Source organism: Fonsecaea pedrosoi (genome assembly GCF_000835455.1).
Source record: "Fonsecaea pedrosoi CBS 271.37 unplaced genomic scaffold supercont1.1, whole genome shotgun sequence".
In the NCBI taxonomy this organism is placed as follows: Eukaryota; Fungi; Ascomycota; class Eurotiomycetes; order Chaetothyriales; family Herpotrichiellaceae; genus Fonsecaea; species Fonsecaea pedrosoi.
The window spans coordinates 420,202-445,967 of record NW_013550615.1 but is presented as its reverse complement, the minus strand read 5'-3'; the positions used below and the strand labels follow the sequence as shown (position 1 = coordinate 445,967).

The 25,766-nt window shown below is 52.3% G+C and overlaps 10 protein-coding genes across 10 annotated transcripts; 7 read left to right on the top strand and 3 right to left on the bottom strand.

Annotated features, from left to right (window-relative positions):
* Window positions 1–1,309: 1,309 nt before the first annotated feature.
* On the top strand, window positions 1,310–3,079 carry Z517_00138 (uncharacterized protein; the record flags this gene model as incomplete). The annotated part of the gene is made up of 1 exon (XM_013433104.1): window positions 1,310–3,079. One exon carries the CDS (start codon window positions 1,310–1,312, stop codon window positions 3,077–3,079), a length of 1,770 nt encoding a protein of 589 aa, XP_013288558.1.
* Window positions 3,080–4,227: 1,148 nt separating this feature from the next.
* Z517_00137 (uncharacterized protein) lies at window positions 4,228–6,270 on the bottom strand (the record flags this gene model as incomplete). Its single annotated transcript, XM_013433103.1, has 5 exons — window positions 4,228–4,314; window positions 4,364–4,493; window positions 4,544–5,556; window positions 5,613–5,917; window positions 5,967–6,270. The coding sequence occupies 5 exons, from the start codon at window positions 6,268–6,270 to the stop codon at window positions 4,228–4,230; spliced, it is 1,839 nt and encodes a 612-aa protein (XP_013288557.1).
* Window positions 6,271–6,851: 581 nt separating this feature from the next.
* Window positions 6,852–7,671, bottom strand: Z517_00136 (uncharacterized protein; the record flags this gene model as incomplete). The annotated part of the gene is made up of 6 exons (XM_013433102.1): window positions 6,852–6,987; window positions 7,042–7,150; window positions 7,209–7,319; window positions 7,379–7,435; window positions 7,495–7,577; window positions 7,628–7,671. The coding sequence occupies 6 exons, from the start codon at window positions 7,669–7,671 to the stop codon at window positions 6,852–6,854; spliced, it is 540 nt and encodes a 179-aa protein (XP_013288556.1).
* Window positions 7,672–8,295: 624 nt separating this feature from the next.
* Z517_00135 (uncharacterized protein) lies at window positions 8,296–9,953 on the top strand (the record flags this gene model as incomplete). Its single annotated transcript, XM_013433101.1, has 3 exons — window positions 8,296–9,012; window positions 9,089–9,223; window positions 9,285–9,953. 3 exons carry the CDS (start codon window positions 8,296–8,298, stop codon window positions 9,951–9,953), a joined length of 1,521 nt encoding a protein of 506 aa, XP_013288555.1.
* Window positions 9,954–12,580: 2,627 nt separating this feature from the next.
* Z517_00134 (uncharacterized protein) lies at window positions 12,581–14,203 on the top strand (the record flags this gene model as incomplete). The annotated part of the gene is made up of 1 exon (XM_013433100.1): window positions 12,581–14,203. One exon carries the CDS (start codon window positions 12,581–12,583, stop codon window positions 14,201–14,203), a length of 1,623 nt encoding a protein of 540 aa, XP_013288554.1.
* Window positions 14,204–14,713: 510 nt separating this feature from the next.
* Window positions 14,714–16,769, top strand: Z517_00133 (uncharacterized protein; the record flags this gene model as incomplete). Its single annotated transcript, XM_013433099.1, has 6 exons — window positions 14,714–14,848; window positions 14,904–15,459; window positions 15,509–15,616; window positions 15,668–16,081; window positions 16,130–16,557; window positions 16,623–16,769. 6 exons carry the CDS (start codon window positions 14,714–14,716, stop codon window positions 16,767–16,769), a joined length of 1,788 nt encoding a protein of 595 aa, XP_013288553.1.
* A 521-nt stretch (window positions 16,770–17,290) lies between these two features.
* On the top strand, window positions 17,291–19,700 carry Z517_00132 (uncharacterized protein; the record flags this gene model as incomplete). Its single annotated transcript, XM_013433098.1, has 5 exons — window positions 17,291–17,388; window positions 17,424–17,503; window positions 17,584–17,616; window positions 18,212–18,428; window positions 18,479–19,700. The coding sequence occupies 5 exons, from the start codon at window positions 17,291–17,293 to the stop codon at window positions 19,698–19,700; spliced, it is 1,650 nt and encodes a 549-aa protein (XP_013288552.1).
* An 854-nt stretch (window positions 19,701–20,554) lies between these two features.
* On the bottom strand, window positions 20,555–21,484 carry Z517_00131 (uncharacterized protein; the record flags this gene model as incomplete). Its single annotated transcript, XM_013433097.1, has 1 exon — window positions 20,555–21,484. One exon carries the CDS (start codon window positions 21,482–21,484, stop codon window positions 20,555–20,557), a length of 930 nt encoding a protein of 309 aa, XP_013288551.1.
* A 1,593-nt stretch (window positions 21,485–23,077) lies between these two features.
* Window positions 23,078–24,253, top strand: Z517_00130 (uncharacterized protein; the record flags this gene model as incomplete). The annotated part of the gene is made up of 2 exons (XM_013433096.1): window positions 23,078–23,985; window positions 24,079–24,253. 2 exons carry the CDS (start codon window positions 23,078–23,080, stop codon window positions 24,251–24,253), a joined length of 1,083 nt encoding a protein of 360 aa, XP_013288550.1.
* Window positions 24,254–24,841: 588 nt separating this feature from the next.
* Window positions 24,842–25,435, top strand: Z517_00129 (uncharacterized protein; the record flags this gene model as incomplete). Its single annotated transcript, XM_013433095.1, has 1 exon — window positions 24,842–25,435. One exon carries the CDS (start codon window positions 24,842–24,844, stop codon window positions 25,433–25,435), a length of 594 nt encoding a protein of 197 aa, XP_013288549.1.
* Window positions 25,436–25,766: the final 331 nt, after the last annotated feature.

Sequence of the window (25,766 nt, the reverse complement as noted above, 5' to 3'; positions counted from 1 at the left end):
TGACGATTACACAAAACTACTCTCCGACTCGTTACGCAGCGATTCACTCACCCACACCTAAAAGAACTAGGGGAAGTGAACTAAAAGATGGAATTCCACACTCTCGGACAAGCCACATTGAGGTCGGTGGTAGCATAACAGGCTCGCACGTGTGAGAGAAATGTGTACATGTATGTGTACATGGTGTACCCGAGGATAAGTGTAGATACCACCACCATGAGAGCAGTATATGTTGGTGAAAAGGGAAATCTAGAGTACATGACTTACGACCCCTTGCGGGCAACCGTGGTACTTACTATCTGTTGTGTGCGCCCACCTACATCCATACTCATAGCTTCGCATACTCCTGAGAGTTTTACTAACTAGCAAAGCATACATGTAAATCAGGACGATTCAATCGCTCCAACAAATCCAAAGCCTGGCCAAGATACCATCATGAATCACTCGACTTCTATTATTTTTCTAGGTACAGGATGACTGGATGCGGTGTGAGGTGAGGCTGGCTTGCGTTCAGGCTGCGGGCGTCGTGATGGTGTCTTGGTGTGTTGGTTGCCTCAAGGACTGGGCGCAGCCACTGCGGAAACGAACTGCGCACCCACCAGTTGGATTTCTTGATCGACCAGCCACCAAAGCATGGACGCCTGACCGCCTTACTGCCTTACCCCGTTCAGCAACTGTCTGATCGTCCCTGTTCGACTTGAACGGAAGCCGTGTCTCCCTCTGACACTGATCCATCCAATCAACACCTGCCGCGCAGGCGTACTCCGTGTTCACCTAATGGCGACGAGAAAACCCCCCGAAATTGGATGCAGTGTGTCGCTCGCTTCCATTCTCTTTGGCTCAGCTGCTCCTGGTGCTGCAAGCTTGCATGCAGAGTCACCCCCTCTTGGGCCTTCGCTTGACATCTGGACACATCGAAAAGGGTACCCGGCACCTTCGCCTGCCACTGCCAATGCTGGAGGCTGAAGATTGACGGTGCACAAGGCCAGCAGCTGAAAAAAAAAAGGAGGAGCTTTCCGTGTCCTGTGATTCAGGGTTGGGGGTCGCATGAGGTACGAGGGACAGCTGGGCCACCCTATATCAAGCCTGTCAGCCCCCAGGCACTGAAAAAGTGCTTTGTCCCCTGTAAGACATGAAAAAAGGCTTGCGTGGCCAGCAGCGAGGAGTGATCAGACACTTTCCAGCCGCCAGTTGACAGAGTATTTGTACCGAGTAGGTTGAGCGAATGTCACTGCACATCTTAAGGCATCACTGACCCAGCGTGAACGCCTTGCCTCTCTTGCAACGCTCACCAAAGATCCCAAACACTATGGCACCATCGCACCCCAGGAAACGCATAGTCGTGTGCTGTGACGGTACGTGGCTCGACAGTGACGGTGACTACCAGACCCCCAGTAACGTCACCCGCATTGCGAGAGCCATTCCACCAGTCGGTGAAGACACGTCCACCACTCCTCCTCAGCCAATCACCCAGGTCGTCTTCTACCAAAATGGTATTGGCACCGGGTCTCCCTCCCTGTACGACAGATTCATTGGAGGCGCTACTGGCGAGGGTCTTGCGGAACATATCCGGGAAGCTTACAGCTTCATCTGTCTCAACTACAACGATGGAGATGAGATTTTCCTACTTGGCTTCTCGCGAGGAGCATTCACCGCCCGTTCAATCTCCAGCTTGATCAACGCAGCTGGTCTCCTTACCCCGAAAGGGCTGGAGTATTTCGTGCAGGTCTTCGAAGACTGGGAGTTTCAGCAGAAGAAAGACTTCAAGTCGAAGTGGCCAGACCTGCCCTTTGTGGGCCATAAACCCCCAGTCACCCATCCAGACTACCAGAAGAAGCTCATCGATGATGGGCTCACACGGCCGAACATCAAGGTCAAATGTGTCGCCGTTTGGGATACTGTCGGTGGACTGGGCATTCCCATGGTCGGACTCTTGCCACAGCCGCCTAGCACAGACTTTGCGTTTGTTGACACGCGGGTCGAATCGAATATCGAGTATGCATTCCAGGCTCTAGCCCTGGACGAACACCGACGTTCTTTCTCTCCCACTATTTGGGATTGGCCGCATGAGGAACCCAACGACTTGAAGTCCCTCAAACAATGCTGGTTCCCGGGTGTGCATAGCGACGTTGGCGGTAGCTACGACGATACCGCCCTTGCAAATCTCACCCTGGCGTGGATGATCAGCCAGCTGGATCCCATTCTAACAATTGACCACGGCTACATTTTGAGCTACATCACACCCGTTCAGAAGGACGATATGGAGCTCTCCGGGCGACATCAAACATTCACCCACACCGGTCGCATGGCCACTGTCAGTAACACCACACCACACGCGCGACCCTGGGGTTTGGGTAAGATTCATGACAGCATGAGTTTCTTCTTCAAGCTAGGCGGCTCGCGTATCCGTACTCCTGGCGAATACCGTGAACAAGAGCTGGCTTCCCAGCATGGGGTGCTCTTCTGGATGCTATACAAGATCTTCCACCGTCTCAGCAACCGCTTCGAGGACAAGCACCACGCGCTTCCACGGTTGAGGAGGACCAACGAAACAATTCACAGCAGCGTCCGCATCCGCATGGGCAAACATGGTCTCGGCTACAACGACAAAGGGACATATGACTCGCAGGCTCTAGAAGGCTGGGTCATGTTCGGGGTAGAGACGAACCCCGACACGCCTGTCGCCATCAACGCTCCCGGGGCCGTGGGCAAGATGAAGAATGTTGTGTGGAAGAAGCAGGTCTTCCCAGAGAAGGTCATCGAACCCCCGTCCCCCAATGGGGAGAGGAAGGGCAAAGTCGAGATCTTTGAGGACGCGGGCAAGACACATTCTCTCGAGCTCGAGGAGGAACCCCTAGGCGCCTTTGAGCGCAAGATCCTCCAGGACTGGCCCGTGGGTGACATCAAGAAAGACTTTGACACCATTGTTCCTGGGAGACATCAGCAGAACGTCGACCGCGCGCATACAGTGCCCCTGGATGCTCATGACCATGTTCGCGGCTCCTCGAGCAGCAGCACTGCCAAACCTGGAGACCCGCTGACCGTGCAGACCGGAAAGAGGAGGAGCGAGACCAATTGACAGTGGCCAAGCCCTCGTGCTTCATGACATGGTCGTTCAGGGGAGAATACGAGATTCGCCCTTCCCGGCTGACAAGGGACAGAGAGACGTACTTTACCGGCGGTGAGTTTAATGACAGGAGCGACTTGAGTTTCGAATTCATACCGGTGCGAGGGAGTTTCATTCGACCGACCGACCGACCGACCGGATTGATTACTACTCACTGTGTGACCAAAAATGGACATGGATAGTTTACATAATTAGCAAGCGATGGACATTGGCAAGCAGGGCGAAATGTGTTGCAGGCAGGAGTTGATGGCACAAGAGACAAAGGATATGGATGAGTTTCGTACACAGAGGGCTGACAAGTTAGAACGGGGCATTCCAACCAATAGTAGGTCAGACTACTCGTCCCAGCCACAGCTGTACGAATAGCCAGCTGGCCAGCTACTCTGTACGCAAGGCTGAATCACATCTTGCGTTGTTTTCTCGAGGTCCTGGGACCCCTAAATTTCTTTTTCTTCATTTTGTTCGAGTCAACTGTCTGTCTCTCTGGCTGTCTCACTGTCTGCCTGCTTCGCTGTTGCGTTCGCTCTATGATAACAACCCACCAGCATGCCGTCCCAATAAACTATGTACAAAAATGAGCACATTTTCGTCCCGTTGACGTCTCTCTCCATCATTCCTTAAGACCAATCACCGCCGGTCAATGTCGCATCTCCGTCTGGCTTTCCCCAGCCCTCGCGACGCCACAGTCAGCTCCGGTGATTTCACTCGTAGTTCAAAGACACGCAAGAAACCTCCATGGTAAGATAGCCCATGTCGAAACTCCCGGTCTCCATTCAGCCCAGTCAAGACAAACCCACTCTGCAAGGAACACGGGTGCTCTGATGCTATTTCGTGCTGTGCTTGGGTTAGTCTCATCACCAGGTCTATGTTTACCTCAACTTGTACAATCTCACAGCGAAACTGCGGATAGATTCATTTCTTTTTGGCATTTTTCAGCGTTTTCACCTTTTTTTGGGTGTAGGATGTTTTGAAAGCAACTTCTGCTCCCAGGCTTGTAGAAGCTTCGTCGCTGTAAACAAGGAGTTCACGTGGGCATTCCCCAACATGAGGGCGCCGATGGTCTTGAAGATAGCATACATCGCACCTCGTGGGCCGCAGGATCATGCGGGTGTTGCAGTGGGGGTTGGTGTTGGTGTAGTTGTCATTAGTCTTGGTCGTTTCACAGCATCGCCGTCAGGTTGGACGTCCTGCAAGGGGTTAGTACGACGCCGATTAGACCTCGTGGCATGGACATACCTCGACCTCATTGATGCTACGCCGGACCGGCTTGGCCTCTGGCTTGGGATTCTTAATCACCTTTTTGACCGGTTTACTCGGTCGGGTTTCGCCGGCTTTTGCATCGAAGAGATCTTCAGGCAACTCCCAACTGTTCTTGTCAGCATTTCTCTCGAAGGTAGAATGAGCAAGGGAGCGTACTTTTTGGACGATGCGAGATTCAGGAAATGGACTTCCGGATTGTAATTGTTCCACCCCTCGCACACCTGCTTGAAGGCCTGGAATGCTTGGACCAGATTCAAGCTTCCTTTGGCCACCGTGTCGATACCAATGTAGAATGTGTAGGTGTAGATGGTGTGCGCATCCCGATCATTCTCCTGACTGGTATTTTCCGACAAGGGAACTGCGGCACCTTCCCCGTTAGTCGTCACCAGTTCAGGATCGGTCGTCTCAACAGTCTTCGTCTCTTCCACTTTGTACTTCATGCTGCCTCTCTGCACTTCTCGGATTTGATCAACGTCTTGGCACTTGTGCACACGTTTGAACCCCTTAGTAAACGGTCGAGCAAGTTCGATTCCCTTGGTGCCTTCTAACTGCATGACAAAGATCCGAACTTTGCTTTCGACAAGACCCGCCCATGCCTTGGCCGCGTCAGCGTTCAACGCACTAGCAGTCACGCTCAAGTAGTATTTGTGATCTGCGGTGAAAAAGGTATGTTTCCGGAACAATTCGCTCCAGGAAGCTCTGCCGGCAAAGATCTTTGTGACTATCTTGTCAGCCCTCTCCAGTTCGCGGAGGATAACCGTCTTGCCGGACTTGGAGATGTTGTATGTCGCGCACATGCTTGGGAATGCAGGCGTGATGATAGGCATGATATTCTTCTCGTCACCTTTATAGAGAACAGGGTTCCAGACCTTGAATCCGTGGTTGGGACCTAGATTCTTGGGTTGTTGCTCAATATCCTTCAACATAACCGGCAGAGGCCATGGCCATTCCTTCATGATGTAGAAGAATTTTCCCACAATCGTAGCACCAACCGCATGTGGATAGAACTGACAAACACGCGCAACGAGCATGGCCCAAGCGACACCACCAGGATAGCCAACAATATTGGCGTATATAGCTCTTCTTTGCGCCCACAGTTTGATCGCCCGGAGCGCAGTTCGGAAGGTTTTCTCGACAGGAACAAGGTCAAGGATCTCATCGGTAACACGCTGGTTTTGTTAGCTTGATGTCCAAGAAGAGTTGAATGCGGCTTTCTTAGACTCACTGGGCCAGTAATTGCACGGATGGACGCCTGATCCATTCCTACCAAGAGGCTATTGTCGTTCAAACCGAGTTTCGGAGGGATGGTCGTCAGAGTTGCGATTGAGGCGAAGATCAAATCGATCTCAATATTATTGAGCACGAGTTTGATGATGGGCACAAAGGAGTCGGGAACCGGCACAAGCGATGAAATTACCGCGGGAGGGGCTTCCTTTTCTGCGATACGTCTCAAGACCGTAGGGAAGAACTCAAAGAAGTCTTCGCGCTTCACATGTCTCGGAGCGATGGCGAGAGTGTCAATATCAGAGCCTGATGACTGTTAGCGTCATGATAGCATAGCGACGTCGAGAATTCTTACCAGGTCCAAAGACACCTAGGCGATAACTGCCGTAGGGATAGACCCTGCCGCCGAAGGTATTGATCTGCGATGGAGGCAGTCCCTGTTTCCGACTGACCTCACGGACGAATTCCAGAGTGACCTTGCTCAATAGCTTGAGAACATACATCCGCTTTTCTGTCTCTTGGTGCCCTTCATAGTTGTTTTCCCTCTTCAACTCTTCAATTAGTTCGGCAGTCTTCTCGTTGTCTAGGGGTTCAGGGAGGGCCATGGACATCGGACCGGTGATGCCATGTTTGCGGTTTCGTGGTTCAGGGTCAGTCATGGTGTGCGCCGGTCGACACTCTGACTTGATCTTTTGGGATTGTCCTCGGATTCGCGATCGGGTTTGTCGATGAAAGTCGATCGTTAGGCAACAGGAATGGCCTCTGGCTGTGGAAGAGGGAAAAGGATCCGTGATCAGTTGGGTAAAAAGAGGAAAAGAAGGCTTGAAAGAGGCAAAGACATCTTCACCATCCCAAACTCCAAAAGAGAGATGAAAGTGAAAACCGGCAAGTACAAAACAACAAAGGCGTAGCGAAGTGATGTGAATTCACAAACCAAACGTTCAAGGGACTTGATCGAGGGGCGCAAGACTACGGGTGTAAACTGCGCAAACTGTGCAAACAGTCTAAACATGGTCCTTGTCACGGGATGACAAGCCAGATAGCTTGGCAAGTTTGCAGGCTTTGTCCTCCTATAATTGGATTGTTGAATGACATCTCTCAACCAGCCTCTCCTCGTCATGGAACAATTCAAGCTCAGAACCTGTGTTGAGAAATTTTGTATTTTATACCATAAGTTCTACTGGCTCGGCTTCAATGCTCTGACCGTCCTGAACCCGCATCGACATATTGCCTGGTCTCCCTAAAAGGTGACTTCCTTGAGCTCTCCACTATCAATGTGAAAGACAAATCCCCGAATATTGGACTTCAGCGACTCTGGGACAAACGGGGATTTTTTCAAGAATGTCATGCTCTTCTTTACATTTTCCTCCAAGGAGCTGCCATGACATGGTTAGTGAGATGAGCCAGAAGCTGGAATGCATTGACTTTACCCAGTGATCTCGTAAAATTCCATATTGTTGATCTCTGCCTCCAAACTCGGGGCGCGCTTGTGCAATTCCCCCTTGACCACATTGTCTCTATACATTGTTGCTCCGCAGTCTGCATCGAAAGCAGTCAGTGCGATAGGGACAACAATTTTTTGTGGGATCGAACCTACTGGTGTGTTGGACAATGATGACATCAGTAAAGTTGAGAAGTGTATCAATCGAAAGGAGAGAATTCACAGCGAGCTGGGCATTCCCGCCAGCAACTCGGCAGACAACTACTTCTGCAACCTGGGGTCAATCATATATTCTGAATATCGGTACAAGGCCTGAGTTCATTTACCTCCAGTTTTTAACTGGAAAATATTCTCCGGAATACACCGTGGATCGGCACAACTGACTATTAAACAAGTCAGCTTTGCCTCTCGCGATCAGTCGAGACATTAGGAATATACTCACTAATTAGGATGTGCGGAAGCTCGATCCCTTGCTCTTGCATTTCAGCAAAGGTGGGAATACGCTTGTGATGGCCGAGAGTTGACCTGTCCGCAGTCAGCATCTATTCGCTGCAAAGGGATTTCTTCTGGCCTACCCATGACGGTCAATGACTTCCTGGGCTGTCAATTTCGGCGCCATGGTGGTTGGTGGGTTTCAGGGTGTCAGGATTCTGCTCGATCTATGGGATGGCGTTCGGCTCCTGAGATAATATCGAAGGCAAACCGACTTATAGTCTTCTGGGACAACACTCCCATTTTATAGACTCGGGCCTGTCTACGGCTTTCGCGTGTTTGGTGTTTGAGCTTGTCCTGGGGGCCTCGATAACGACATCATCAACGGCCCCCTTTCCGTCGATGCCGAGGAAACAACCACAAGATGACATTGCAGATTCTCGAACCCGTATCGTGGGATTGCAAGTGGTCGCCATGACTTGATTTGGGATTGGAAGCAGCAATGGTGCTTTCAAAGGGTGTATGTCTGTCTTGGAACATGTATACCTATTTGCCGTCCAAGGCGGCCTTAGACTCCCACCAATTATGTTCCGTCACAAAATATATTAGATCAGGGCGTCTAACCCCATTTCGGGTATTAGAGCCCTTGCCCAACTAAGCCATTTCAAGGTCTTCGTACCCTGGTCACTTCAAACCCACCTTTCATATTTTCCCTCCAGATGCATCACAATCTCGCTACTGGAGGATCAGGTCATCGATATTCGAGCGTCCGTCCTTGGCATGCCGTGTGCTGACAAAGGTGTATGGAAGAATGGTGCAATTCATCCACCAGAATCCCAAGAACCTCAGCTTGAGTGACGCAGATCGTCGGATTGTGCGGAAAGTCTCCAACATAGCGGCGGCAGCGACACGCAAGGCCAAAGGCACAGCAGCTAGAACAAACACCTTACAGCTACCGGACTTCCTATTTACTGAGACCAAAGATGATAGCGAATCGGGCCCACGTCCTCTGGTTGCCCCAGAGAATGATACGGCCTCCCAACACCCACCCCAGCCCAAGCATACTCGTCCACCACCAGACCAGACCCTGGCGAGACACGCTGATGGGTGGCGTTACGCTGTTTCTATCGTACCGCCGTTGTCTCCCTGGCCCAGCACGATCAACTCTCCCGAGTACGTGTCCTTGCTGATGCAGCCGGGGCTCTCCCAGAAGCTACTCCTGGATGCTTCGAGTGTGGGCGTCAACTCGGACCCACGACGGTGGGTGAAGATATGTCGTTTGACGACCATCTTGCAATTCCTCCCCCAGATGATTGGCCACAGCAAGTGCCTCGATTATGCCATCGACTGCCTTGCCGAGCGCGTTCGTCAGTGCTGCGTCCAGAGCCGAGTCCGGGACCAGCTGGTCCTGACGCAGCTGGAGAGGCGCTACGGGCGTGCCTTGCAGTGTCTGCAGAATGCCCTCAACTCCTCCCGGAGCATCGACTGGACCGTGTGGTATACGACGCTATTACTAACATTGTTCGAGGTATGCGACCCACCCGCACCAGCTCTATTGTGTATATCGTCTAGGGCGTGGCTGACCGTTGATGCGGCGTACCCAGCTACTCGACAACTCGGGCCATCATGCATGGATTTCGCATTCGCAGGGGGGCAAGCACATCTTATTTTCGCTAGGTCCAAACAATATCAAGACAGAGTTTGAGAAGATCCTGCTTGCGGCACAATGCCAGATAATGGTAATCAGACAAATGACCCATTGTCCCTTTTCGAAGTCCGTTCTAACTCTGGTCGGGCCAGACGGTGGAAACCACTTTTCTCAACCAGGACTGTTTTCTCAGTAGCCCGGCGTGGCAGCGAGCTCTTCGATCCACCATCACCCGTGACAGCCTCCTCTCGGATCGTGCAGAGCCAGTCCTGAGCATGTGGATGCTGACAACGCGCGCCCCTGGCCTTTTTAGGAGAACAACGGCAGCCGTCCTCGAGGGCCACCTCCCCGAACAGACGACAAGCATAGCAGACGAACTCAGTACGCTGATTGAAGAATATTGCAAGTGGCGAGAAAAATGGGAAGTAATCCTGCTTGGCGGCGATAATTCGAGCCACGACGAGGGCGGTGACCACGCTGACGAGGTGCCTATGGCCCGACCTGTCCCTACCATCTTTGCCATATTCCTGGCCTTCTCGGCTCTGGCAAACCGGTTTCTCGTGGCAGTTCAGCCATGTCGGGCTCCCATCGCAGAGACTAACGCCATGAACGCAGCTCAGCGCATCCTCGAGTTCGACCGGCTTCAAGAGACAGACTCCGTCACAGATCTCTGCAGGACCTTTTCGGCCAGCATCGCTCGCTCAATCGAGCTCACGAACCTGGAGTGGTCGATGCAACAGAGTGCCCGTCGCGCTGGCGAGACAATCGAGCCTCGAATCTTTTTGAGCTGGTGTGCCTTGCTGGGACGGGTTACGGGGTAACAAAAGCCGGACTTGGGTAGAACAGGAGCAAGCGTACTGGCATTTGAGCACTTTCATTTTCTTCATACGAGTGACAAGGATAACAGACCATTGACCATTCAGATTCTTTACAAAATGTCTACCGCGTGCGATATGATAGAGCCAAGCGAGGAGTCATGGAAGGGATTGTGGTTGTCTAGGTCAAGTACAAGGCACCAATTGAATCACAGTTCTAGATCTCTTGGTGGAATAGCGAGTTCTCTTCTTTTTTTCGTGATCCCCTTTCCGAGACTGCCAGCGCTTAATGTTTTTCCCTGCAGCACTTACCTTAGGGATCGACACGATAGGTCGCCATCCCAACAGGCACACAAAGTTCTCGGTTGTGATCGGCATTGTCCACACGTTGAACTGCATGCCTGCCACGAGGAGCTCCCAGCAATGGAAAGGATGTATAAATTCGCCTCGGAAAATGTCGTTGACTCTGTCCAGCCTGCTAGTCAATAGCGACGGAGATGGTTCCCATACATTCGAGAAAGTGCGACAAGACCAACAGGTTGACAGTCTCTTTGAATTCTCTATCCCACATGTTCCGCGTTTAAGTCTGATGTCAGTAATATTTTGTAACGATGGTGCCACAAGAATGGAGCGGCCGGCCAAAGATCGATTAAAGTGATGGAAAAGTCAGTGCGGTAGACGAGCAAATGAGATAATGGTACGTGGGTGGAAGGAACTCGACCCGAAACCCCTTTGTAGTAAGTCGACCACTGCAAGCTCGATTTGTTCCGACTTGTAGAAAGTTCGCCCAACGTGCAGAATCTTGCCGATTTCGGCTCGAGATCAAGCTCCAACACCACCAGCGAGCCGGGTCGTTGGGTCATGAACCACAGTGCCAGTTACGGGACATCATAGCACGTGAACAATTGAGCCGGCCCCTCGCCTACTGCCCGTCCAGGTAACCGATGTCGTAAATCGAAACGCTTGTGTCGCACACTTCCTTGGAGAGGTTGTACTGATAGGCGCTCAAAAAAAGAGAAAACCAGAAAACTTAGGATGCCCACATTCGACTAATTGACCAACCTAGGATCAAGTGGGACGATTGTGGCTGAGAAACGATGTGCAACACCACGAAGAGTAGAAAGTAGTTGTTTACTCACGGCTGTTAGTTGCTTTTGGAGGTGGTCAGCCGCCACAGCATCTCCAAATGCAGGTGGTGGTCTACCTGTCGTCATGGGTGTGAGGTAGCTGCTTGTAATGTAGGGTGCTTGGTGCTATGGTGTAACCCGAGAAAGTCTTATTGGCGGGCTCTCTAGTTACAGATGCAAGGTCAAATTCCAGTTGACTGAGTCGAGCGGACTGCTCTCCGCACCATAGAAGGAAGCGATAAGAGATCGGGATGATGTCGTGATTGTCGTGATGGATCTGAATCCCCCTCTTCTCATAGATTACCCTTCACGGTAACCATTTCGAGCCCACCCTGTCTGTGCTGCCTGCGTACTCGTATGTCTTCGTTCATCTTGCGCGTCCCTGCGTATTGCTTCAGCTTAGATAAGGATCGAATTCATGGACAACAGCCTCATTTGGCATCGTCAGCCTTATGGCAAAAGGGGCTCTGACTGCATTGCCGCGATCTCGGTAGGCTTTAAATAGCTTTGCTGACCTGCGAAACGTGCTGAAACGCGGTCCACAGAGATCGTCGGGGCAAAAAATCCGGACGCCTGTGACACAGGGCTGTTAAATTGCTGAGAGGCGAGGGAGATCAGGGGTGGGTGATTGGCCGGGTGCCTCAATGCAAAGGGGCTGAGGGGCGAATACGCCCTGGTTTTCTCGCTGGTGCAACTTGCAGGTGACAGATGGCGATGATGTGATGTTGAAGGAATGGGCTGAAGGGTGACAAGCATAGCGGTGATGCAATGGAATGATGCTGATTTGTTCCAAAGCGTTTGTTCAGACAACAAGCAAAAAAGTCGAGAGGCTAAATGACTTTGGCTGCGGTCTTGACCATCGCGTCGTCTTGTGCTGCCCATTCCAGAAGCAAGCCTGCGGGCTTTAGCCTTTGGGGCTTTAACTAGGCGGCGTTGGTGGCTCGGGGGAATGCTGATCTAGCCTAGAGAGGGGAGCCGAGGGGTTCTTCAGCCACTCAGACGCCCATTCGCAACCCACGCCCGCAGGGGAACGAGGACGCCCCACCAGAAATTACGAGGTACCCGGTACACGTTCCCTTTTCCTATCTCCCATTTCCACCACCCTGAGGAGGCTGTGCTTCCGCGAAATTCAACGTGCCCAGCGCCAGACCACTACTGGCATGCTCTTGTCTGCGCCGTTGGGTTCTGGGGCAACCTGCTCGCAACTGAAAAGGTCCCTGACCCGCTGTCGTTTCTCACTTGGCTGGGTCCTCTGACCGTTTTCACCCCCATAAAACGCGTTACCACATTTTCTGTTTGCTGTCTGCCTGCGCCCTGACTATCCCACAGCCTCCCTTCAGCTACATACATTCTACATAATTGTACCCCGTAGATGCTGTCCCCTCGACCCCAGCGTCTATATTCCCTTCGAAGTCTTGACTGACTTCGAGGTCATATGGCGGCTTCCTCTCCTTCACTACTCCGCCAACTTCTTTTCGTTCTCCGCACTTTTTCTCCCCGCAAATCATGAACTCTCATTGCCTGCAGTTGGACGAGTACGAGTTGTCGAGGACGAGTACACGCACATCAGACGGAGCAGACGACCCTTTACTTTATTTCGAGCACGGTTCGGACCACGATGAATTCCAGTCGCATTTTCTAGCAGACCAGACTGTGTCCGGCGTGGCTAAACGAGGAGTTTCCTCACAGTTCATCTCACTCGCCCCTGCGTGGCTGCGCAAGCAGTATCTCCCTCGCCGACCTCGAACGAGATCAAAACGACTTCCTCGCCGATACATCTGTACGCCTAGATCGTTCCTTCGGAAATTCGCTTTACTTTGTTACATATTTTTCACCACCATCGCCGCCATTATTATCGTGGGAGGCGTCTTTTTCCCCGGCTACACTCACCTTCCACCCCATTATAGAGCATTAAGACAGAGAGCATTGGCCTCCGAGACCCCAGGGCGGGTAAATCTGCAACACCAAAAAGTCTTTCTGGCCGCGAGCATCTACGATAAAGGCGGGAAACTCCTGGGCGGAGACTGGGCGCAAAATGTGCTAGAACTGATACAGTTGCTGGGACCACAGAACACATTTCTCTCGATATACGTGAACGATTCGGGTCCAGAAGCACAAGAGGCGTTGCAGGAACTCGAGAAGCGGGTGCCGTGCGATCACGCGTTGGTGTTCCAGGACCACTTGAGCATCGAGAACCTTCCCCACATCCGCATTCATGGACAAGAACGTGTGAAACGCATCGAGTATCTCGCTGAGGTTCGAAACCGGGCGTTGAGGCCGCTGGAAGGTTCCAACACTACGTTCGACAAACTCCTCTACCTAAATGACGTTGTTTTTCATCCGATCGATGCGGCTCAGCTGCTCTTCTCCACACATACTGTGGCCGACGGCGTCACGGACTACAGGGCAGCATGCGCGGTCGACTTCATTAATCCTTTCAAGTTTTACGATACTTTTGCAACCCGGGATGCCGAAGGGTACAGCATGGGTCTCCCCTTCTATCCGTGGTTTGCTGCTGGTGGTGACGAGACCAGCCACCAGGACGTCCTCGACGGCAAAGACGCAGTACGAGTGAGAAGTTGTTGGGGTGGAATGGTTGCATTTGATGCACGCTTCTTCCAGGCACGACCAGGCAGGCCTGAGCTGATCACTGCGGGCAACCAAAGCCCCAGCAATCTCTCCACACCTTATCGCTTTCGCGCCGAGAAGGACCTCTACTGGGATGCATCGGAATGTTGCCTCATCCAAGCCGACATCCAGAATCCTGAGCCTGGAAATTCAGGCATTTACATGAACCCTTTTGTTCGAGTAGCCTACGACTCGAGGACCCTCTCGTGGTTGGGCTTTACTCGACGTTTTGAGCGCCTCTATACACCAATCCACTGGCTGATCGACCTTGTCACCAACAAACCGAAATTCAACCCAAGGCGACACGAAGAACCGTGGCAGGAGGTGCAGGAGACAGTTTGGATCGCCGATGAGAGGATGCCGCCGAACAACGGTTCATTCCACCAAGTGATGAGGATAGCCTCACATGCAGGCTTTTGCGGCCGCCGAGGTTTGGCGGTCATAAAGGAAAACATTATGGAAGGCGAAAGAAACTGGGAATTCGTACCGGTGCCTTCATGACATCTTTCAGCATAGCGTTGGCGTCCGGAGCGAGACAAAAATCTCAAGGGGGGATATTACGAGCCTGTAAAAAGCATCTTGCGGTCGACATGAGCGACGCGGTTTTCAGAAAATCAATTGTGAAAGAGACCTCTTCAAGGGATGGAGAAGAGAAATGTAAATGCTGAAGCTGTTACGCAGCCTTTTCTACCACTAAGTGGTCATGCTTTCCTCCAACACTTTGTGCTGACATGACATTCGCTGTTATTAGATGATCTACCTACGGTTGACGATTGATGTGAGACGATGTTGACTATCGTCACCAAAAGTCTCGTGGATATTGGGAGTGAGTGAATGGGAGGACGTGAATCTGGGCGACTGCGCCCGAGTCCTTTAACTCGCTTCATCGCTACCACTGACCACGTCACTTCTATCATCACTTCTATCTTCATTTCCGCCTTCATCATTGCTGTCTGCATAGTGCCTTCCTCGATCCATCTCGCGAAGCCGAGAATAAAATCAGATTCAGTCATGACGACACTGTCGCCGTATGACGATCCTGCCGTTCTCGACAAGTTCTTGCAAGTGATTCAAGGCAAATCACAGTCTGCAAGGTCCAAAACATCAGTCAACAATGGCCCGCCGAAGCTCAACCCACAGAATGGAGTAAGTTGTGTCCTTTCCCGCCGTTCCGTCCTATACTGGCGCTGATTTGTCCGAGGATTTCTCTCCTAGGATCTCTGTCACCGCCGAACATGTCGAAAGTGGCCTCAACACAGTCACTGGCGCCCAGGCTGCTCAGTCCTTGGATCAACAGGAGTCTGTAGCTAGCATTCTGAAACCACCACCATTCCCTCAGACATCTGACACTGATAGATCTGCTGCGCTAGACTTGGTCCAAGATGAGCAGGACACTGTCACCGAAACAGCAACCCGGACACGGCCTTTGACGCCGACCCAGCATAGACTCCTGATCGGCAGGAAGCGTGGCATTGAGCACCTCACTGAGGGCAACCTGGCGGAATTAGGCAAACAAACCCAGGGTTACATTGACAACGTGGTTGACCAGTTTCGAAAGTCAAAAGGACCGGATTTTGCACAACCTCGTGTCGCTACTAGTCATAGGCCTTCAGACGAGTTCAAGGCTGCGCATTCTCTTCAGGGTGCCTCATCTTTACGAACAGTTAGCAACCCAGACAAGGCGAATGCTGCCGCAATCTGCAATACGGATGAGACGCCAGTCAACGCGAGTGAGAATGACCGACCTATTAAGAGCTGTAAGCTTTGGGTTTGTTCATTCCATGAATTGGCTGACAGGTTTACCAGCTGATCAGCAGGATTGCTGGCACGACGAGAGTCCCGACAGAGCATCTTGCATCACTCCCGTTGTGGATCCTGCCTTCCACCAGGATAGCCAGCAGCACATGAACAATGGTAAGCCCGAATTACACAGTATAACACACACTGCCTGACACGTAAACGCAGGTCCAAAGCAAGTCGATAAGTTGACAGATGTTGTTCCATTTCCCACCCGCGTCGGTGGTCCAAATGGGCAGACCTTTGGCAACCTAAAGGGGTTGGGCGATGATTACTCTGCATCAGCAGACGTGGCTAAGGCCGAAGACGAGCGTCTATCGACCTCCACTGCTAATCTGAAGATAGACAACGCAGTCGAAGACGACAGTGACAAAGATGGCGTTCCGGTGACGAGCGGAGTGCATGACAACGATAGCCCCCCACGCCACACCCAATCTCCCACCATTGTGGTGACTGCTAGCACAGACACAGACGAAAGTGTCGAAGATGACAATAACGACGAGGATAATGACGAGGAAGAAGACCGAGAAAACCTCGTCCGGTTCAGGTCATGGGGAACCCCTGTCGCCCGCAATAAACCGAGTAAGTTTTTCTCATTCTGTTACATGAGTCTGCCAATAATGTTTTCAGAATCTCGTCCACGTACTGTCATTCTCACTGGTTTGCCACGCGGTGCCGATTTCATGCTTGTCCAATCTCTTATCCATGGTGGTGCAATTGAAGGCATGAAGCTTGTCGCGTCCATCCCTGAGCGAACCACGATCGCGGCTCATGTAACCTTTGCTTCTGCCGATGCCTGCGAATGCTATTGTGGCAACTATCCCAGGGGAATGGAAATCCGCCATCAAGGCAGAAAGTGGTCCGTGCTCGTGCACAAGAAAGAGCAAGTGGATGTGATTTCTGGAATGTTGCAGGGATATCTCGACTGTGGAGCGACCCGCGTGGTCAAGGTGAGCGGCGCCGATGACGACTGGGGTATTGTTGCTTTGAACAAGCTCGCTGAAGGAAAGCCTGGCACCCGTCAAGTCGAGGCTGTGCAGGATACGTATCGTAATGGGGTGAGTCCAACCTGTCCGGCATATTTCCAATTTTCGTTGTGAGCTCCAGCTGACCCCTGCGACAGATCCGCACCATCGTCTTCCGGTTCGCAAACATTAGCCATGCAGTCCAATTCAAAGCCCATCTGATTCGAAGCGACGATTGGTATGGGTGTCACGTTGAGTTTGCAGAGGATCCATGCGAAAAGGCTACTGGGATTCATTACGACTGAATGCCGCAACGAAAGATGCAGATACCATCCATGTCCGTCTTCGGACCGATTGAAAGAGGGATTCGGGGATCGAGTGGTTGCAGATGTGTGAAGAGGAATGTCACTACCGAGTACGACAAAGCTAGTTCTCGAATGAGAGCACCAGTGGTATGGATATTGCTAAGGACTGATGTCTATCTACATCAGTATCAAAGTCTCGAAGCTAAGAGCAGGTCACTCTGGGCCAGTGAGCAAGGATGGAAGAGTCTCCCTTTGGGGGATGGTGTTTGCTGGTGGTTTGTAACCCGAGATCGAGCCTACCATCTCCAATAATAATGTGGTATGATCTCATGCGCTGAACCACAAATGAAAAACTGAGTTGCCCCACGTCAACATACACCCTGCGAAGTTTCTTTTTTTCCCTCTTTTCTTTCTGCGCCTCGACCCTCCGAGAAGTAAAAGAGCTCAGCACTCTCTGCAGAGACTCACATTTGTCAAACACCACACAGTCGCCGTCTACGCTGGACTAGGCTCAGTTCACAATGGGTCAACCATCTCAACAGGCGTCAAACGCCATCATCTACACCACCTACGCAGCTTTCCTGTGCGCAAATTCCTCATCCAATGGCCCCTTCGCAGAGTAAGAGGAGGACAACTAACAATGTGTCCGGCTAGTGTCTTCGGTCTCGTCGTCGCATGGACGCTGCGGCACCAGACAAAGGGCGAGTATCTCGCTACTTTGCGAACACAGAAGGGTACAAAACATGACTCGATCCGACCAAACTTCGAGTACTCCGCATTGGAAGAAAAACGCAGTGGCTGATAGAATTCCCAGGCATACCTCTGGCCTTCAATTTCATCGCGTCGGGTGAGTGTGCTCGAAGAGCAGCAACAGCCTGAAACGGCGGCAGCACGAGGGTCAAGCACCTTGAACACGAAAACCACAACCAGAAATGGGCCGAGACACGACAGCCTTTTCGAGGTGGTTCCGGGCCCCGTTTGATCGATACAATACCTTGACTCATTGGCATGTGCTGAGCAAAGCTCTCCATCTGAGGTTCGTATGCTTGCATCAACGCCATTGGCTCTTGTTGCTCTTTGGCCGACCGAAGATCCGTGCTCCGCGCCTCTACTCTGATTGTCTTACCCCAAGCAGGTGCAGGTGTCGAGAGCGTTTTTCTTTGTGGCGTCAAAAGGGCTCAAGGGCCAATGTGCAGCACTACGGGCGCTTGTGTCTGATCGTTTCCATTGCCTCTTCATCCACCTGGGTTCTTGTTCAAGCATTCAGAGATGACGGAGTCGCGAAATGCTGATGACACATTGCTGAGATTGTACCGTCAAAACTCGATCAAGTTAATGCTTGCGTGGGAAACGTGCTGCCAGCTTCCCCCCTAACCCCCTGACCCCCTCCCTAGTGCCCGAGATCGTCCATACTGACAAAACGGTCCTCTGTGGCCAAATAGCTTTGGGTTCAGGAATTTTGTTTACGTACCCGCAGATCGCCACCATCGCGGGTGTGCAGGGCCTCGTGGTCTACAGTCTCTCATCGGCCCTACCACTGCTTGTCTTTGCGTACCTTGGGCCGATTATTAGGAGAAAATGTCCCGAGGGGTTTGTGCTCACGGAGTGGACACGCCAGCGATATGGAGCTCTTGCTGCATTGTATCTCTCGGCCTTGACGTACGAACCTCCTCTACCCCCCGGATTTCCTCGCATCTAACCTCAATTAGACTCATCACGATCTTTCTCTACATGGTCGCCGAGCTGTCTGCTCTCCAGCAGATCATCAACGCGCTGACCGGGCTCAACGGCCTCCCTGTCGTGATCGTGGAATGTGTGGTGACCACAATCTACACTTCTCTGGGAGGTTTCAAAGTGTCTTTCATAACAGACAACATTCAAGGCGCCATGGTCGTGGGATTGATCATCATCGGATGCATCACTGTCGGTGTGGAAACCCATGTCCAAAAGGGCTTGATTGACAAGAGCGGATACCTGGATGCAAGTTTGCTGGGCTGGCAGTTGATGTACATCCTGCCAGTGGCGATCCTGACAAACGATTTCTTCCTTTCCGGGTTCTGGATGAGGACGTTTGCGGCAAAGACCGATACAGACCTGTGGGTTGGGGTGAGCATTGCCACCGTGGCCGTCGCCATCATCCTGACGCTTTGCGGCGTCTCTGGACTCTTGGCTGGGTGGTCTGGCGCTTTGGGCGATCCGCCCGAAGAGTCCTCGATTGCCTTCTTCCTGTTACTGGAACAGCTTCCCGCCTGGGTCGTGGGTTTTGTCATTGTCATGACGGTTGCTCTGTCCACTGCAGCATTCGACAGCTTCCAATCCGCGATGGTGAGTACCGGGTCCAACGACATTTTCCGCAACAAGTTGAACCTTTGGGTTCTCCGGGCGACCGTTGTGGTGATTATTGTCCCCGTGGTGGTCGTGGCGTTGAAGTCGCCCTCGGTGTTGCAGATCTACCTGATCTCCGATCTCATCTCTGCGTCTTCCATCCCCGTCTTGGTCATCGGTCTGAGTGACCGATGCTACGCCTGGCGCGGGTTTGAAGTCGTCGTGGGAGGACTCGGCGGTATCATGACCGTCTTCCTCTTCGGCCTCGTCTTCTACAAGGGAGACGTCAGCTCCGCGGGTGCCCTACTACTACTCGAAGCCGGCCTGTACGCGGACGACTGGTCTGCCTTTGGAGCGTTTGTGGCCGCCCCCGTGGGTGGGCTGCTGTGGGCGCTCGGCGCGTTTGTACTGAGACTCTCTGTACAATGGTGCATCGCCAAGATTCGGGGCACGAGGTTCGATGCGCTAGACAAGCCTGCGGCGCCGTCCGCGAGTTTCTACACGGGCAGAACAAGCCCAACTACGGGCGACTCGGAGAGAGACGTCTACGCTGACGGAGACGGCGTTGTAAGGAGCCAAGTCGAAGTCAAGGGCAAGTTCTTTTGATGGCTAAGTTGAAGTGGTCCTGTACAGGGGAGGAGAGAAAGAAGAAGAGAAGAGAAGACTTGCTCGTACAGAACATGGCGAGTCAAAGGCTAGACCTTACCCCTTACCATTGACGCCCGCGTTGATTTCGAAGGGGGAGAGAGGGGGAGGGAGATAGACGACGACGCCGACGACGACGATGGATGCGGCAGGGTGATTCTTGGAGGAGCCCATCCTATCTGCGGCGTTTTGGATACACGGTGCTCAGCCTTCACCACAATACACACAGGCTTGATTGTCTTTGTTCTCGCCAAATCAACAACGACAAATATCCGACATCCGTTCGAGTCCCAGCTTGAGGATCCCAGTCCTGCTGCCATCTGTTTGCTTGAAAACAGCTTTCAACGACGAGATGGATAGACCGCCCGTACATACACCATACCTGCCTCCTCCCGGCGTGCAGGGACAGAGAGGACAATGGAAGATGTCATATAAAAGGAGGGAATCATGTGTTGATGTCGGTATTGTTGTTGTCATAGCAGGGCTTCAACCACCCTGCACAAATTACGTTCTTTTTTTGAAGATAATCTCGATGTTGCGTTGCAGCTGCATGCATGGCTATTGCTGAATAAATTTACTCTTGTGTTGTCCTTTTGTTGTCCCGTTGCATGAATCATCTTTTTCGGTCTCGTCTTTCAAATAAACCTATTCAAATGCCTGCGTTGATCGATATGCTGGTTGTTGCTATGCGAGGCATACATGTCCTCACAGAGTTCTTCGAAAGGGGACCATCCTGTCTACCCCGGCTCTATTTCTAAACCGTGTCTAACAAAACGCGTTAACGTTGGTAACATGGCATCTGATCCAATCTTCTACTATTGTCCGTTGACTTTTTCTTTGACAAGCTCTTCGGCGAGTTTGCCCTGTTCCTTCTCGTCCTTGAGCACAGGCCTGGGAAGTTCGAAGCCATCCAGTACTCTGGCATAAGTGATGCCTCCCAGTCTGGCGATGGGGCGCAAGATGGCGGGGTCGATAATGGACCTGTCGTCGTTGATGGCGTCTTCTCGAACCCAGAACCTGACGCCTTCGATGACGGCGAGCACGCCGGTTTTTTTCCCGGGGGTTTTGGGAGATCGCGACTCGAATTCCTGCGTGGACACCAGCTTGCCTTCGACGCTGAATACGCTCTCCTTGACGCGGGAGCACTTGACTAGGTCGCTCGGGGCTGGGGTGAGGCCGGACACGCTCCACTCAGACTGGCCATAGGGCAGGTCGATAGAGCAGGCATTAGCGGCCTCGACAAAGTCCTCGCTGATAATGTTGATGACGCACTCACCCGTCGCGATCAGGTTGCGCAGCGAGTCCTTTGCAGCGTCGAGGCCTCCGGCGAAGCCGACGCCGAAGATGGGCGGGTCGTGGTTGAAGACCTGCGTGTACGAAAAGGGGGCCAGGTTCGTTGACTTGCCGTCCGCAGACCGCGTCGACAGGAACCCCACGGGTCGGGGGATGATGCCGCTGATGAGCAGCTTGTAGTTCTGCACGGGCTGTCGGTCCGCTGCGTAGGGGTCGATGCTGATGTGTTGTCGTTGCTCCTTTGCTGTCGACGATGCGTTTGCGCCGCCACCACCGCTCCCGTATGTCCACTCGGGATTCCGCGTCTTGGTGAACTGCCACGTACGCGACTCGTCCCAATCCGGCCGCGAGGCTTGCACCTGGGCAAAATCGCCGTGCGGATTGCGCTTCACGACCACCTCGGCGTCATACTTCTGCTGCGCTTCCTGCGGGTTTGACGGGGTGCCGGACATTTCTTTTTGACCGGGAGGGGTGGCTTTCAAAGTGGGGGGCAGATTGTTATTACAGAGGCAAACCAAGGCCTTGTTGGGGATGGGTGTAAAAAGCTGGTTCAATGCCCTTTTTTTTCGTTTGTTGACCCGAAGAATTGACTTCTCTTCGTCTTTTCAAGGGGGCCCTTCTCCCTTTATCAACTGATAAGGCGTATATGTGGTTTCTGCGTGCGCGTGTTTGTATGTCCGTGTGTCGATACTGTATCTGGTGCGGTACTCGTGCTCGGTATAGAGACGAGACGAACCTCGGCGGCGATATGGTGAAATCCTCTTAGTTTCTTTCACAAGAGTGCTTCGTTTTTCTTCCTCCCGGTTTTTCGGTCGAACTGTCCGTCGCTCGTTCACTCAATCCGTCTCTCAGGAACTTGAGTTGAATGTTATCGGCGAGTTAAGGTGAAAGATGGGAGATGAGAAGTGGTAGGAGTTTGAGTTTTTCTTCAGTGTCTTCGATTTCGTTCTCTTTTTGTCCGTTGGTCGGAACAACAAAGGTCGAGGGGTGGCTTAGAAATCGCTGATTCTCCGGTGAACAGACTAACGAGTACCGAGTGAGTAGGTGAGATGGAATGGAATGGCTCCTATTTCATCGGATCCGAGGACAACGGGAGTAATGAGTACTAGATTCTTCACATGAACGAGACGATGAAGTTGGGACCGAGGAAAGTGGGTGTGAATGGCAGAGAAGGAAGGAAGGATGAGTGATACCTGATACTTTGTTCGAGGTTTTGTGTGGGAGATAGAAGGAAGGGCACATCAAGGGCACACACTAGGGGATACAGCGACGCATCGATCACTCATCTACCTTCTGATTAGGCTGTATTGATTGACACAGGACAAGGGTCATCGCCATGGACTTGACTCTACTAGGTACATTACAGGTGTACTCGGTACAAAGTACATATTAGGTGTATAGATACGTCATGACTAAATGGTTCTATACCTATCAACCTACTTATGGCGTATGCACCGGTGGTACCTAGTAGTACATGTCGGTAGAGCAACACACTAAAAGGAATGAATGATAAGAGGAATCATGTAAGAGGAAAACATTACCCTAATATCACCGTCACATCCATTATGACTGGGTGCCTCTTCTCCTTCTCCCCTTCCCCTCCTCCTCTGTCAGTCCCGGACAGCGGGAGAAATCCGGTCCTTGTGCTTGCGCATGAACACCCCGCTCCATCACAATGAACCTGACTTCCTCAATGGACCTCACATTATCATGCCTCGTATCACACTCACAAGGCAAATTGGCCAGTAAACCATGCCTAATCCAACCAGGCGTCGAGATGGAGATGAGCGACAAGTTTGCGGGGTTGAGCATGTGCCACCGATATGATACGATATGAGGGAACGAGAGGATCAGCAGAGTCTCGGCCTTTTCAATCTAAGGTATTTCATTGCTAATAACCTACTTTTGATGTAGAGGTAGAGGTAGAGCTGTGTCGAGTCGAGAAGGCATTGATTTCTAGTTTCTCTAGTAATTTTCTTCATCTCGACTTAGCAGACTTTTGCTGGAAAGGTATCATAGGAACCTCCGAGATATCTATACGCACGATGCCTGCAGACTACGAGACATACAACCTGGGCGACTTTGCGGTGCAGAGCGGCGCCACCATCCCCAAGGCCTGGATCGCCTACAAGACCTATGGCTCCCCCAGTAACCCTGTCGTGCTCTACCCGTCGTGGTACTCGGGCCTCATCTCCGACAATGAGTGGCTGATTGGCGCCGACAAGACCCTCAACCCGGACAAATACTTCATCATCATCACCGCCCTCTTTGGCAACGGCCAGTCCATCAGCCCCTCAAACTCGGACGTCGTGCCCTTCCCGGACGTCACCTTCTACGATAATGTCAAAGCCCAAAACCGTCTGCTCACCGAGAAGTTGGGCGTGAAGCACCTGAGGGCCGTGCTCGGCTGGAGCATGGGTGCCGGCCAGGCGTTCCAGTGGGCTACCCAGTATCCCGACTTCGTCGACATTGCCGTGCCCTTTTGTGGGAGCGCAAAAACATCCATCCACAACCAGGTCTTCTTGGAAGGCGTCAAGTCGGCCCTGTTGGCGGCCAAAGGGCTCAGTTCCGCCGGGAGTACCTTTGGCAGAGTGGAGAACGCCCAAGATGCCGTCGCCATCAAGTCGAACCGTCAGTGGACCGACCAGGAAAAGGCCACCGGTCTCAAAGCCTTTGGGAGAGGATATGCCGGATGGGGCTTCTCCCAGGCCTTTTACCGCGAAAAGCTTCACCAGTCAGCCTACGGCGCAAAGGATCTCGAGGATTTCATGGTCAATTTCTGGGAGACTTGGGCACTGTCAAAGGATCCCGAGAATTTGTTGGTCATGCTGTACACCTGGCAGGCCGGTGATGTGAGCAAGCAAGAACCTTATAACGGCGACTTTGAGGCGGCAATGAGGGCAATCAAGGCGAAGACCCTGGTGTTGCCCAGCAAGACGGACCTATACTTCCCGTAAGCTTTCCCGTCTTTATTCGCTTGTCGATTTTGACGACATTTCTCTTGATACCTGACTTTGATCACTCACGCGTATCTACTCCCCAACAGGCCCGAGGACTCCGAGTACGAAGTCAAAAACATGTCTCCAGGCGTGGGCCAACTGGATGTATACCCAAGCATATGGGGGCATTGGGCGGGCGGACCACCTGGTAATATGGAGGACGTCAAATGGCTTGATGAACGCCTTGCAAAGCTTTTCGCCGAGGCTCCCAAAAACGGATGAGTTGAAGTCGTTTGGAAGTGACGAGGAAAGGGCCAGTAGGACCAGCAGAGCAAAAAGAATCAACCTGAAATTTTCAACCATGTCTGAACTAAATGTTTGAGGGCAGCTGTCAGCTGAGATTATTCCTATAACCCAGAGTAGTTAGGTTTGTAACAGTCATTCTGTATCTCCCATGTCGAGGGCCATTCAGGCGGGTTTGTTTGAAGAACAAATTCTGAGGAAATACATTCAGACGTCTGCTACCATCGCTGCGAGAAAGCAGCTCATCGCGCACAAGTTCGATCTGAATACGCCGCTGGCGGGCCGCTCCCAATTTGGCGCAGGATCCTCGTCATTGCCGGCCTCGGTACCACATCGGGATCCCGACGTTGCAACTTGGAGAACGGACAAATCCATCCAGCACATTTCCAGGACATATAAAAACCCCTCGATGAATGGCGCTTGCGCCTTGTCGAGCCGCGTTCAGGGAAGAGACCGGACATACTCTGAAGTCATATCAGCTTGACGATTGCGATCCTCCTTCACCATCAGAGCCACAAGATACTTCTGGCCTTGTAACACTTGATTGCGAAGCTCAGCCATTGCATCATGGCGTCGAATTTCAAGTCCATTCATTTCAACCATGACATTCCCGACCTCTCTGGTTCTTTTGAAATCACCTGTTCCCCCGGAACCGATATTTGGGACAAGCCGCCTGCAACACACTCGTTCAATGCGCCAATCATTTACAAAACCAGCACGGTCGGCACATTCAAGTCCGCGAAAGTGACAGTCGCGGCCCCTTGGAAGGACAAATACGATCAAGGCGGTCTGTGTCTGGTCATAAAAACAGCAGACACCCCTCGCTGGGTGAAGACGGGCATTGAATTCCTCGACAATGTGCCGTTGGTGGGCACTGTGGCAAAGGACCGGTGGGCAGATTGGAGCCTCAGGCCTCTGCTGGCTGAAACCCTGAGCATTGAGCACACGGCCATTGTTGAGATCGAGAACGCAAGCGACGGAAGCCTCTGGGTCTGGCTGGTCAGTGAAAGCGGGAAGAGGTTACCGCTGAGAGAAGTGACGTGGTGGGGAGATTTACCCAAGGACACAGAGATTTGGGTCGGCGTTTATGCCGCGAAACCGGCGCCACATGGGGAGAAGGACGATCTCGTTGTTACATTTGAGGGGTTGGACATCCAGTAGACAACCAAAAGTGACCTTCAGGGTGTCGTTCGTAGCTCGCCGGGTTGTCGGGAGCGCGGCTCGTGGAAGGGGAGAAGCTCGCCATGGTATGACCGACCTACATGTGAAAGGTTTGAGATATTTGCAGCAGTGCAATGAGGCAACAGCAAAGTTCAGAACAGAGGATCTCCAAGAACACGGATTCCCGGCTCCTGCGTATTGTAAGGTGTGAGCTTCATCAGAGACGAGACCCGAGGGGCGCGGGCGCAAGTTATATATCGACGCGTCTCACTAGCGGACGCGTTTCGGGCACCTCCAACATTTTAAGCCTCCGCCATTGTCACCCACTGCG